The sequence below is a fragment of the Artibeus jamaicensis genome, unplaced genomic scaffold (genome assembly GCF_021234435.1).
Source record: "Artibeus jamaicensis isolate MK-2021 breed Jamaican fruit bat unplaced genomic scaffold, CSHL_Jam_final scaffold_3307, whole genome shotgun sequence".
NCBI classification, from domain to species: Eukaryota; Metazoa; Chordata; class Mammalia; order Chiroptera; family Phyllostomidae; genus Artibeus; species Artibeus jamaicensis.
This window is the reverse complement of record NW_026522040.1, coordinates 11,140,372-11,153,754: the sequence shown is the minus strand read 5'-3', so window position 1 is coordinate 11,153,754 and position 13,383 is coordinate 11,140,372. Positions and strand designations below refer to the sequence as shown.

At 38.2% G+C, this 13,383-nt stretch overlaps 1 protein-coding gene across 1 annotated transcript; it reads left to right on the top strand.

Moving 5' to 3' along the window:
- Window positions 1-11,492: 11,492 nt before the first annotated feature.
- On the top strand, window positions 11,493-12,797 carry LOC119047828 (rho GTPase-activating protein 20-like). The gene has a single exon (XM_037143309.2). It carries the CDS (start codon window positions 11,493-11,495, stop codon window positions 12,795-12,797), a length of 1,305 nt encoding a protein of 434 aa, XP_036999204.2.
- The last annotated feature ends 586 nt before the right edge of the window (window positions 12,798-13,383 follow it).

The following is a 13,383-nucleotide window of genomic DNA, read 5'->3' as shown; positions in this document are numbered from 1 at the left end:
CTTACATGCTTTGTTGAATTCTCCTGTGAAACCATCTGGTCCAGGGTTTTATGTGTTGGGAGTTTTTTGATTACTGCTTCAATTTCATCTGCTGTTATTGATCATTTTAGGCTTTCTGCTTCTCCTTCATTGTGTTTTGGAAGATTATATTTTTCTAGTAATTTGTCTATTTCACCTATGTTTTCAAATTTCTTGGCATACAGTTCTTCATATAATTTCTTACAATTCTTTGTATTACTGTGGTGTCATTTGTATCTCTCCTCTTTCATTTCTGATTGTGTTTATTTGGGTCCTCCCTCTTCTTTTCTTGGTGAGCCTGCTTAAAGGCTTGTTGATTTTATCTTTTCAAAACACAAGCTCTTGGATCCATTGATCCTTAGAGTTGTGCTTTTAGTCTCTATGTAATTTAATTGTGCTCTGATGTTGGTTATTTCCTTCCTTCTACTTGCTCTGGGCTGTCTTTGTTATTGTTCCTCAAGTTCTTGCAGGTGTAGGGTTAGGCTGTTTGTTTGAAATGTTTCTATCTTTTTTAGGTAGTCCTGTATTGCTATGAACTTCCCCCTCAGGACTGCCTTTGCTGTGTCCTATAAGTTTTAGATTGTTGTTAGTTAATTTTCATTTGTATCCAGAATTTTTTTTATTTCTTCCCTAATCTCATTTTTGAACCATTCATTGTTTAATAGCATGCTATTCAATCCCCATGATTTTGAGTGTTTTGGGTTTTTTTTCTTGGGGTTGGTTTCCAGTTTCAGTCTTCTGTGGTCAGAGAAAATGCTTGGTATGATTTCAATTTTGTTGAATTTGTTGAGGCTTGTTTTGTGTCCTATCCTGTGGTCTCTCTTTGAAAATGTTCCATGTGCTTTTGAAAAGAATCTGTATTTAGCTTCTCTGGGATGAAAGGCTCTATATATATCTGTTAAGTCCATTTAATCTAGGACTTTGTTTAATGCCACAATATCTTTGTTGATATTTTGTTTGGAAGATCTGTGCATTTTTGACAGTGGGGTGTTAAAATCCCCTACTATAATTGTGTTGCTGTCAATATCTTTCTTGAATTCCTCTAAGATTTTCTTTACATATTTGGGTGTTCCTATGTTGGTTGCATATATACATACAATGTTTATGTCCTCTTGGTGAATTCTTCCCTTGAGTGTTATGAAGTGACCTTTTTGGTTTCCTTCTATGGCCCTTTTTTGGAAGACTATTTTGTATGATATGAGTATTGCTACCTTGGCTTTTCTTTTCCTGGCCGTTTGCTTGGGAAATTTGTTTCTAGCTCTTCACTTTTAGTCTGTTAGGTCTTTTGTCCTGATGTGGGTGTATTGTAGGCAGCATATGTTTGGGTCATTCTTTCTTATCCTTTCAGCTATTCTGTGTCTTTTGATTGGAGCATTTAATCCATTTATGTTTAAGGTTATTATTGATAGGTACTCATTCATTGCCATTTTTATACCTGTGTTTTTCTCTGTTTCTCTTTTCCTTCCTTTCCTCAAAGTAGTCCTTTTAGTATTTCTTGCTGAGCTGGTTTGGTGGAGGTATATTCTTTTAGACTTCTTTTGTCTTGGAAGCTTTTATTTGGCCTTCTATCTTAATTGAGAGCCTTACTGGGTAAAGTAGCCCTGGTTGTAGGCCTCTTTTTCTCATTACTTGGAATATTTCTTGCCATTCTCTTTTGGCTGGGAGCATTTCTATAGAGAAGCCATCAGCTAACCTTTACGGGGCTTTCTTGTATGTTATTTCCTCTTTCTCCCTTGCTGCCTTTAAGATTCTCTCTTTGTCTTGGAATTTTGCCATTTTAATGATGATATGCCTTGAAGTGGGCCTCTTTGGTTCCTCTTGATTGGGACTTTCTGTGATTCTTGGATTTGTGTGACTTTTTCTCTCATCAAATTAGGAGAGTTTTTCATTATTACTTTTTCAAATAGGTTTTCTATCCCTTGCTCTTCCTTTTCTTTTTTGGGTATCCCTATTATTCAGATATTATTACATTTCATATTGTCTTGCACCTCTCTTTTTTATAAACATATTTTATTGATTATGCCAATACAGTTGTCCCATTTCCCCCTTCATTCCCTGCCACCCTACATACCCCTCCCCCACCATCCCCCCGGTTTTCATTTATGTCCACATGTCACAAGTTCTTTTGATTCTATATTTCCTATACTATTCTTGCCCTCCACACATCTATATTCTACCTATTGTTTGTGCTACTTATTTTCTGTACCTTCTCTCCCTTCTCCTCCTCCCACTTCCCCTGTTGCTAACCCTCCACGTGATCTCCATTTCTATGGTTCTTCTCCTGATCTAGCTGTCCTCTTAGTTTGCTTTTGTTTTAGGTGTGGTTGTTAATAACTGTGAGTTTGCTGTCCTTTCACCGTTCATCTTTTTTATCTTCTTTTTCTTAGATAAGTCCCTTTAACATTTCATATAATAAGGGCTTGGTGATGATGAACTCCTTGAACTTGATCTTGAGAAGCACTTTATCTGCCCTTCCATTCTAAATGAAAGCTTTGCTGGATAGATCAATCTTGAATGTTGGTCTTTGGATTTCATTACTTGGAATACTTCTTTCTAGCCCCTTCTTGCCTGTAAGGTGTCTTTTGAGAAATCTGCTGACAGTCTGATGGGAACTCCTTTGTAGGTGACTGTCCCCTTATCTCTTGCTTTTTCTAGGGGACAGAAATCAGAGAGAGCAGAACAAATGACATTGACCTTCTTTGACCCCACCCCCACATACAGCATCACAACCCAGTGACCTGGGTTGCCCCGCCATGGTGAACACCTAAGGCTCCGCCCCTCATACATAACAGGTGCGAGCAGACCAAAACATTGTGTCTTACACTTCTCTTATTCCCTCTTTATTCTTTCTGAGCCTCTTTTCCTTTTCTTTTTCTTTCTGGGAGTTTTTTCTACTATGTCCTCCAACTTGCTGATCCGATCTTCTGCTTTATGGATCCTGATTTTGATTCCTTCCACTGTGTTTTTCAGTTCAGAAATTGTATTCTTCATTTCCTTTTGGCCCTTGCTGATTGTTTCTATTTCATTTTTCATGTTGTTATAGTTTGCAGTGAGTTCATTGTAGTTTCCCTGTAGTTTCTGGTAGCTCATTGTGAGCTCTTTGAACTTCCTGATAACTAGTACTTTGAATTCAATATTTGATAGCTGACTTGCCTCTATTTCACCTAGAATTCTTTCTGAGGTTTCCTCCTTTCCTTTTGTTTTAGGATTGTTTCTTCATCTTCTCATTGTTTGTGAGACTCTTGTTCTTGGCTTCAACTTCTTAAATTGATTTGTTCTGGGTTCCTGGATTTATGGTGTGCACTTCTGTGATATAATACCTGTGACATTCAGTGGTGTAGTCTCCTTGATTTCCCAAACTCATTTATCTTGGGCTATCCTTTAAATTGGCTCTGAGTTTGTCTTTGCATATTGGTTGTTTTGGGGTCTTACTTTTGTGGGTACTTTTCACCAGCTGGTGAACTTATGGTCCCTCTGCCCACCACCTGTTGTAATTTGTTGTGCTGGTGAGGGTGAGTTGTGTTGAAGCTAGTTCTTCTGTGTGTACAGGGTTTTGAGGATTCTCTTTTGGGTCTTCTTCAGTTGTTTGCACTTGGTATTTGCTCCATTGTTTAGTTGTATTTCCAGATAGGTCTGGGATTGAGATTTGTGTGCTCTCCACTCTCTCCTTCACATTCTTCTGTTGTTATTTGTTTGTGGATTTTTTGTTGTCAGGTTTCCTCTTCCAGTGGGTATCCTGGTGTTCACTGCTTCTACTTACTCTTTTTTTTTTGTGATCATTTGGAGGGGAAGGCAAAATGGTTTATTTTTTTTTTCTTAAAGATTTTATTTATTTATCTTTGAGAGAGGAAGGGAAGGAGAGGAGGAGAGAAATATCAATGTGTGGTTGCCTTTTGTGCATCCCCTGCTGGAAACTGACCTGCAGGGAACCAGCCTGCAACCCAGGCATGTGCCCTGACTGGGAATCGAACCATGATCGTGTGGTTCGCAGGCCGGCGCTCAATCCACTGAGCTATGCCAGCCAGGGCTCAAAATGGTTTATGACAGCAGGAGAGTATTCTATGATATTTCCAGTAGCAGCAGGTAGAGAAGAGATAGGAGATCCTTTGGGTATGTATAATGATAACCATAATCTTCAACCCAACTAGCCACTTTTTAGAAAAATGGAAAGGAGATAAGGTTCTTGTTAGGGAGGGAAGGTTTGTGAGTTGGATCTAGAAATCAGTGAGGTTGTGGGCGGTCAGATTCTGAAGTAAGGTGAGAATAAAGGATGGTAAATAGGTATAGTGTGAGAGAGAATAGAGTTAAGCACTACAGTATTGTAGTTCAGAAAACAATGAAGTGGGCTGAGATCTGGGAGGGGTATTGTGTAGTATTTACAATAGTATGAACAGCTATTAATTACAATAATATTAGAGCAACAATCATAGGATTGAATGTATGATATACCAAGAATAGGGAGTATTGAACCTTCAATAATGTGCTAATGGAGCACAGTCGAAGTAAAGAACAGTAAATTAGCAATACACTTTGAATGAGAAGACAGGGGATACCTGTCAAATGATACAATATACCCAGCCAAGGCAAAGAAGACCATACAGAAAGAGGAGGAATACAAAGGTACTATTAAAATAAAAGATGTAAGAATAATGAAAAATAATAATACAAATATGCAGTAACCTGTAGTTTTTCTGCTATAGCAAAGTGAAATTTGTCTCTCTGTCTCTACTGTTGGGATGCTCCCTCTTTGGGTCCAATTCTGGTTTTTTTCGCAGTTCCAATTTCTTTGTCTCATTTGTGGTGGGGGAAAAGGCAGCAGAAGGAAGGAAAAAGTGATAAAATTGGAAAGAAAGGAAGAAGAAATAAAACCAGGAAGAAGGAAAGAGAGAAAAAAAGTATTGAAAGATAAAACAATAATAAAGTTAAAAAAATAAAAGATTACTTTAAAAAAACACCTCTTCTTGGTTTCCAGCTGGCCAAATGGTTTTTCTGGTCCTATTGGCTGCAGCAGGCTGAGGGGCAATTGGTGTGGCTTTTCTCCCTTCTCTGTGTACTTAGCCAGTCTCATGAGCACTCTCCCAAGCTAGACCGGCGCCTCTCCCCAGCACCCCACCAAGGGAATCCAGGTCCTATTTTGACCACTCTTTCCCCAGGGGTCACCGCTGTGGGCTGGGGTGTGGGCATGCTGGCCCAGCTGGGCTTCCCTGGTGCTGCAGGCTTGGGCATGAACCTTTCCCAGTGTTAAGGGGGAATGCAAGGGTGACTCTCAATTCTCCCAAGCCGGCAACCATGGACTCCACTGGTGATCAAGGCCCCCTTGTTTGCTTCCTCGTGCTCATTCCTCTGTCTCTGACACTTCAAGCAAAGAGGTCTCTCCTGGTGTTTTTCAAACTGCGCCCACTTGGCCAGGTAGGGAAGAAGCTGATGACCCAGCTCTCCCCTAAGGACCTTGCTGCCAGCCCTCAGCTCCCAAAGAGTCCCCAGCAGACCTGGCCCAGGCCCCTGGCTTCCAGTCCAGCAGAGGCAGCAGCCTTGGCCTGCTACCTCTGCACCGGTGGTCCCTTGGACCTTATTGACCTGCAGCCGTTTCCTCACTGTCTGATCTCTCAATGTCCGCTACAATTTCTGAACTATTTTCCTATATGCTGGGTCACTGTTGGCTATTTGCTGTGTTCCTCCGCAGATCAGCCAGGTTTTTCTCCCATGCGGGGGGGATGTGGAATCCTCTTTGTCCTACTCTGCCACCATCCTTCCCATTCTCTCCTTTTGTCTTATTTTTAAAAGCACTCTCCCTATACCTAGCTTATAAAGATAGTCAACCTTTTTCTCAAAAGCTTTCAAGTCTTGCTTTTAATACTTAAGTTTTTACTATACCTTGTGTTTCAATTTTGAATGAACTAAAACAATAACCGAATTCATTTTTTTCCACCTGGATAACCAAGTTTTCCATTCTGTTAATTAAACAGTCTCTCCTTTCCCCAGTGATTTGCCATGCCACTTCTATTGTACATCAAAATTTCATATATACATATATACGTGTGTGTGCATATGTATACATGATTCTGTTTCTTAAAAGCTGGTCAGTTCTTGACTCCCTCACCAATTTCACACTGTCTTTATTACTATAGTGCGGTGATAATAAATCTTTATATCAATCAGGAAAAATTCCTCCTCTTCTGCCTCCTCCTCTTTCTTCTTTTTGTAGCTAGACACAAAAATGATTATCTGTCAAATGATTATTTTCCTGAGGAATTGATGCAGTACTAATGAAGCCAAGGTTGTGTTATCAGAATTGTAAGAAAGACAAAGTGTCCCAGGATCACAATTTCTACCTCAAGAAGCTTAACTTTCTAGTGGCTGTCAGCTGTCATACAAGGTGGAAGAAAAGAATGACTTCACTAAAACCTATTTTAATTATCAAAAATATCAGTTGTATGGCACTGCCATCAGGGAGGTCTCTATACTGGACATTAACATATCATCACAGCAAAAGCTGGTATTTTGAGGGGTTATTGTTACTGAATGTGGGTTAAGTCCTGGCAGAAGATAATCTGGATGTTCTTTTGGGCAGTTTCTTAGCTAATGCCAAAGTCTCCAAGAAATTCTGATTGAAGAAATGAGTGCAACATGAATGTATTTTAGAAAAGAAAATATAAAATTTTTTTCATTATAGTTTGTAAATATATTTATAACCCTAAAAATAAAAAGAAGAGGTAAACATTCATTTTCTCACAGTATAATTTCTTTCAGGCTTTGAGCCTTTAGACCTGCAAAAATTTACAACTGAACTAACATCTTTAATGTGTGAACTTTGAATCATCTGAAGACATAACACATGCTCCAGATAAAGGCGCTCAGAGACAACATGTCATTTTGAAGACTTTCCCCATGAATAACATTACTGACACATGCTCTGACAGTCTGCCAGATGTTTTTATTTTCAAATGGAAGGGAATCCATCTGGTACCCAGAGAAGATAGTCTCAGCTCACTGAATTTCATTCCAGTGGAAACCTACGTAAATTCAAAGAAAAATGGTAAATCTTTGATCACTACAGTAATCTTACACCTAAGTTATCAAGCATAGTTTTGGTTGAGAGAAATGTTCTCTCAGACATGAAAAGCTCTGTTAATTGGGGGTAACTAAAAGCATTCAGACATTTCTAATAGCCTATTGAGTAGGTGACACAGAAACCTGCCTTCATTTGGAGGCAGGTCACTAAAGTGTGGAGACTTACACAGTCATTGATTCATTCAAGAACTGTGGGACAGGTAAAGGGTTACGGGTTAGAAACAAAAAGGTCATGGTCCTTCTTTCCTCGAGATTATGGCCCTTCTCTCAGTTCAGTAGGGTAAATTAAGAGATTTCCTTTAAGAGATTTAGAGTAATATTGAGGAGATGGAAAGTCTACACAAAAAAAGATAAAGGGAAGGAGCACCTAACCTAGCTGGGTGCCCAAGGTGGCCTCTGAGACAAGGAATAGAGATTCATGCCACACAATTACTTATCAGTTAGTAAGTTTTGATGATAACAAGGTGGTATAATAAAGTTATACCCCCTTTCAGGTGATTCATTTGTTTTATCCATAATGATTTTCTCATCCCAAAATACACTGTATATATTCTAAGAAGTAGTGGTTTGAAATTATAGTTTCAGGCAAAGACACATATGTTTACTCAACATAAATTCTGTAGTCAACAAACATCAAATGAAACAAATTTGAATTGTGTACATGTTTAGAATAACCCAAAATATTTTTCTTTGTGTAAGCAAGATAAATGAGTGGGGTGAAAAATTTCAGATTTTCTATGACTTTTCATAAAAATGTGCACATGCATTTTTTCCTTGAGCTTCAAATTGCACCTGTGTTTTGCCTTTATTTGCTCTAAAAGTGATTTTTTCTATGCTACAATTTCACTTTTAAATATAATTTGAGTGCAAGATGACCATGAGTCATATTACATTTGAAAATCTGATGAGGAAAACAGTGTAGAAAAAAAGAATCTACAATCTAGGAATGATTGTCTCATACCCTCCCATCCCCAAAACTCACCATTAGTCTTCTCTTCCTCATTCAGTGCATACAATCAATTCCCAGTACATTTTATTTTACATACACAGTACATTTCTCTACTTTCAAGCTTCTATTTTGCATATGTAAGCTTAATTTTATTGTTTTATTGCTAAGTGTTTCTATCTATGGAAATTATTTGGATATCTTATGTTGAGATGGAATACATTATGATGTTTCACATTCAAATTAAATATTTTTTCAAACAACTTTTCAATTAGTAGCAGAATTTTCAAAAAAAAAGTTAAAGCTGCTAAGTAAAGGATCAGTGTACAAGTCTGAGTTAGATCATTGAGCATTCGTTGGACTAAGCCAGGAAAATAAAAAGTAGGTGAGTGTGGAGACATAGAATAGTGGGGAGAAAATGTAAGCAAGTCATGTCATCTCCAGGAAATATATGGAACAAAGAGTTAATGTTTTTATAAAAATGAGAAAGGAAGATTTGACCATTATTCCTAAGGGTATGATTTCAGAGTTTCAAGCACTGATTATCACTGAAGCTCAATCTTATAAAGATTATTTTTATAAGTAATAGGGTAAATAATTGCATTATAAAAATTTAAACATATACACATATAGGTTGAAACACAGAGGGAGAGAACATGTCCTAATGTCAATTATGAAAGCCTCATGTTCAGGATAAAATTTCTAGGAACAAATAAATAGATTCTACTTTTAGGCTAATATCACAAACAACTTAATTGTGATTAAAAATTATTTGCTCCTGGTAAACATTAGTTGGCTTCAAAATAGTTCCACAAATTATGAAGTCACTGATGCTGGACATTCACATAAATAAGATTATTTTAAGAAATGTGAGTGTAAGCCACTACTCCAGGGATTTAGTCATATACTACTCCACAGTATTTCTAGATTATTTTTATTCTATTTTATTTGATTCACTGTTAAATTCGTTTTTAAGTATATTGTGTTACTTATGCTATTAGAGTTTTTCCATTTTTTCTCCTTTGCCCCCATCAGCCCAGCCCTATGACACCCTCAAGCAATCTCCACACTGTTGTGTGTGTCCATGGGTCATTCACAGATGTTCTTTGGCTAATCCTTTCACCTTCTTTCATCCAAGTTCCCCCTCTTCCTACCCCTCTGACAGCTATCAGTTTGTTCCATGTTTTTATGGCTCTGATTGTATTTTGCTTGTTAGTTTATTTTGTTCATTAGATTCTACATTTAAGTGAGATCATATGGTATTTGTCTGTCATTGACTGACTTATTTCACCTATTATAATAATCTCCAGGTCCATCCATGCTGTTGAAAAATGTAAGATTTCCTTATTTTTTTACTGTTTTATAGTATTTCATATGTAAATGTACCAAAGCTTTTTTTATCCACTCACCTACAGATGGGCTTTGAGCTGTTTCCAGATATTGACTATTGTAATTAGTACTGCTATGAACATAGAGGTGCATATATCCTTTTGAATTGGTGTTTTAGGATTGTTAGAATATATTTCCAGAAATGGAATGGCTGGGTCAAAAGGGAATTCCACTCTAAATTTTTGGAGAAAACTCCATATTATTTTCCCCAGTGGCCACACCAGTCTGCATTCCCACCAACAATGCATGAGGGTTCTCTTTCCTTGGCATCCTCAACACTACTTGCTGTTGATTGATTTATTGATGATGGCCATTCTCACAGGTGCGAGATGATATCTTATTCTGGATTTAATTTGTATCTCTCTGATGGCTACTGATGCTGAGCATTTTTTATATCTACTGGCCATTTGTATGTCCTCTTAGAAAAGTGTCCATTCAGATCCTTTACCCATTTTTTAATTGGATGGTTAGTCTTTCCGGTTTTAAGTTATGTAAGTTTTTTATATATTTTGGAAATTAATTCCTTGCCATATATGTTATTAGCAAATATGTTCTCCCATACAGTGGGTTCCCCTTTTATTTTGATAATGGTTTATTAAGCTGTGCAAAAACTTTTTAATTTTATGTAGTCTCATTTTCTTACTTTTTCCTTTGTTTCCCTTGCCTTAGGAGATGTATGAGAAAAAATATTGGTATGCCAGACATCTGAAATTTTACTGCCTATGATTTATTCTAGGATTTTATAGTTTCAGTACTTACATTCAAGTCTTTTATACATTTTTAGTTTATCCTTGTTTATGTGTATCTTTTGCATGTACCAGTCCAGTTTTCCCAAATCCATTTATTGAAGAGACTGTCTCTACTCCATTGTATGTTCTTGCCTTCTTTGTCAAGTATGGATTGACCATAAAGGTGTGGATTTATTTTGGGGTCTCTGTTCTGGTCCACTGATCAATATGCCTGTTTTTATGCCAGTACCAAGCTGTCTTGATTACTGTGGCCTTAAAGTATACTTTGATATCAGGTATTGTGATATCTCCAATTTCGTTCTTCTCACTCAAAATTGCTGAGGCTATTCTGGGTCTTCTTTGGTTCCATATACATTTTTGGAACATTTGTTATAGATCTGTGAAATATTGCACTGGTAGTGCAATATTACAATAGTAATATTAAAATAGTAATTCCTATTTAATATTACTATTAAAATATTAACATTAAATAGTAATATTAAAATATTACTATTTTAATAGTAATCCATAGATTTCTTTGGATAGTGTGGGCATTTTAAGGGTATTAATGCTTCTAATCCATAAACAAGGTATATGTTTCCACTTATTTGTGTCTTCTTTAATTTCTTTCTTCAGTGTACTACAGTTTTCTGAGTACAAGTGTTTTACCTTCTTTGTTAAATTTACTCTTAAATACATTATTTTTTGTTGCAGTAGTAAATAGGTTTCTTAGTTTCTCTTTCTGATAGTTGATTATTGGTATATAAAAATGGCATTGATTTCTAAATATTGCTTTTCTAAACTGTTACTTTGCAGAATTTGTTTATTAAGTCTAGTACATTTTTGGTGGGGTTCATATGAACAATATATCATCTGCAAATATTTACAATTTTACTTTTTTCCAATTTGTATTCCTCTTATTTCTTCTTGTCTGATTGCTGTGGCTAGAACTTCCAATACTATGTAGAATAAGAGTGGTGACAGAAGACATCCCTGTCTCGTTCCAGATCTTGAGGGAGACATTTTTGTTTTCTGCCCTTTAAGTATGATGTTGGCTGTAAGTTTTTCATACATGGCCAATATTATGCTGAGGTGTGATCTTTCTATTCTATTTTGCTTAGACTTCATCATAAATGGGTACTGGATCTTATCAAATGCTTTTTTTGAATCTATTGATATGGTCATGTGATTTTTATCTTTCATTTTATTTGTGCGATGTATCACATTTGTTAATTTGCCAATATTGTACCACTGGGATAAATCCTGCTTGATCATGGTGCATTATATTTTTAATGTGTTGCCAGATCTGATTTGCTAATATTTGGAGGGGGTGGGGCCTCATGGAAGAGCTGCCCCAGGACATGCGGTGCCAGTTCACCCTGAAGCCCAGATGCCTGGCTGTGGCCCAGTCGCTGAGTCCCTTAGCTCAGAAGACCTTCCCAAGGAGAAGGTCTATCACCAAGTGGCTCTTTGGGCGAGGCCCTAGCACTCACCTGGATAACTTGCCCACCTCACCAACCTCTCCTGTGTCAGGACAGCTGTTTGGAGTGTCTCTGCCAAATCTCTGCAGGCATGACAATCTGCCCAAACCTGTCTGGGACATGCTTTTTTGTGTTCATCAGAAAGGACCCCTCACCAAAGGAATATTCAGACAGTCAGCCAGCATGAAATCTTGCAGAGAGCTGAAAGAAAAACTAGATTCCGGAGTCGAAGTCCACCTAGACCAGGAGTCTATTTTTGTGATAGCATCTGTTTTTAAAGATTTCCTAAAACATATTCCTGGGAGTATTTTGTCATCAGATCTCTTTGATCACTGGGTCTCTGTAATGGATGAAGAAAATGATGAACAGAAAATAAATAAAATTCAAAGACTGTTAGACCAGCTTCCAAGAGCCAATATTGTTCTCTTACGGTACCTTTTTGGAGTATTACACAACATCGAACAACATTCTTCATTCAATCAGATGACTGCGTTTAATTTAGCAGTGTGTATTGCTCCAAGCATGCTTTGGCCTCCAGCTTCCTTCAGCTTAGAACTAGAAAGTGAGTTTATAAAAAAGAATAATCTGCTTATTCAATTTCTGATTGAAAATTGCTGTAGGATATTTGGAGAGGAAATCACTTCCCTCTTTGGAGAATCTTCAGCGAGGCATGATACCACAGAGAGAGCCTCCGACACTCCTGGTGCAGAGGAGACTTCCATTCCCAACAGTGGGGAGACGATGCTGAGTGAGGATCTTGATGCTTCATGCAGTGACCTAGTGGAGAATCATGGTGAGGAGAGCAGAAGCACGGGCTGTGTGTTAACCATTCACTACAATCACCTTGATCAACCTGAGGTGGAAGATCTTTTAAGCCTGAGTGACATCGACTTGGACTTTTGTAAAGAAGAGGACATTGAAAAGCAATGGCCACTTGAATCCACACTGGTGGCCATTTCTATGGTATCTGGCAGTCACATGTCCCCACATGATTCCCCCAAGAACCGGCCCTTTGATCCTGAGATATCTGAACACCTCCCACTACAAACAGCAGTGGCCCTCCAGAGTTCCAGCGGATACCAGTGCTGCACGGAGCCCAACACTGACGACCAACCTGGGTACACTGAGCTATCTCAGGATGATATCTGCAAAGAACCAAACTAAAACTACCTGTATGCTGGTCACTTGTATGGAGAGGAGAATTATCTCGATTGTGGAAAAGAAGACACCCTCCAGTGTCGGTTACAAATACACCTGAAAGTCCTAAGCCCAGAATACAGTGGCCGATAGGTCTGACAAGGTTGAAAAACTGGTCCCTCAGAAAGAAAGAGAGGTGAGCAAGATGATATAAAAAGAACTTCAGGAGAAAAACCACAGTATTTCCTCTCCATGCCTCTGGTGTTCCAGAAGCCAACTCACTGAAGCGTAATCAGAAAGGCATCTGCCTAAGGGCAAAGCAAGAACATAGAGCAGTGCAGGCAGAGTGGTCAGAAGAGACTGAAGTTGAGGGAAATAGTAGAAGGCCTGGTCACCACAGAGGGAAGGTGTGGGAGGTGAGCAGAAGGACTTGTTGGAGAAGACAAAACATGTGAGAGTCAAGCAGGAGGCTTGGTCAGAGGATAAAGAAGGTGTGAGAGGAGAGCAGAAGGCCTGGTCAAGCAGACAAACGCAGTGAAAGAAAAATAGAAGGCCAGGTCATGACAGACAGAATTGTGAGAGTCTAGCAGAAGGCCAGGATGGAGGAGGGGGA

Coding starts and splice junctions, on each gene's coding strand:
- LOC119047828 (XM_037143309.2), top strand. CDS start 11,493: ATGGAAGAGCTGCCCCAGGACATGCGGTGCCAGTTCACCCTGAAGCCC.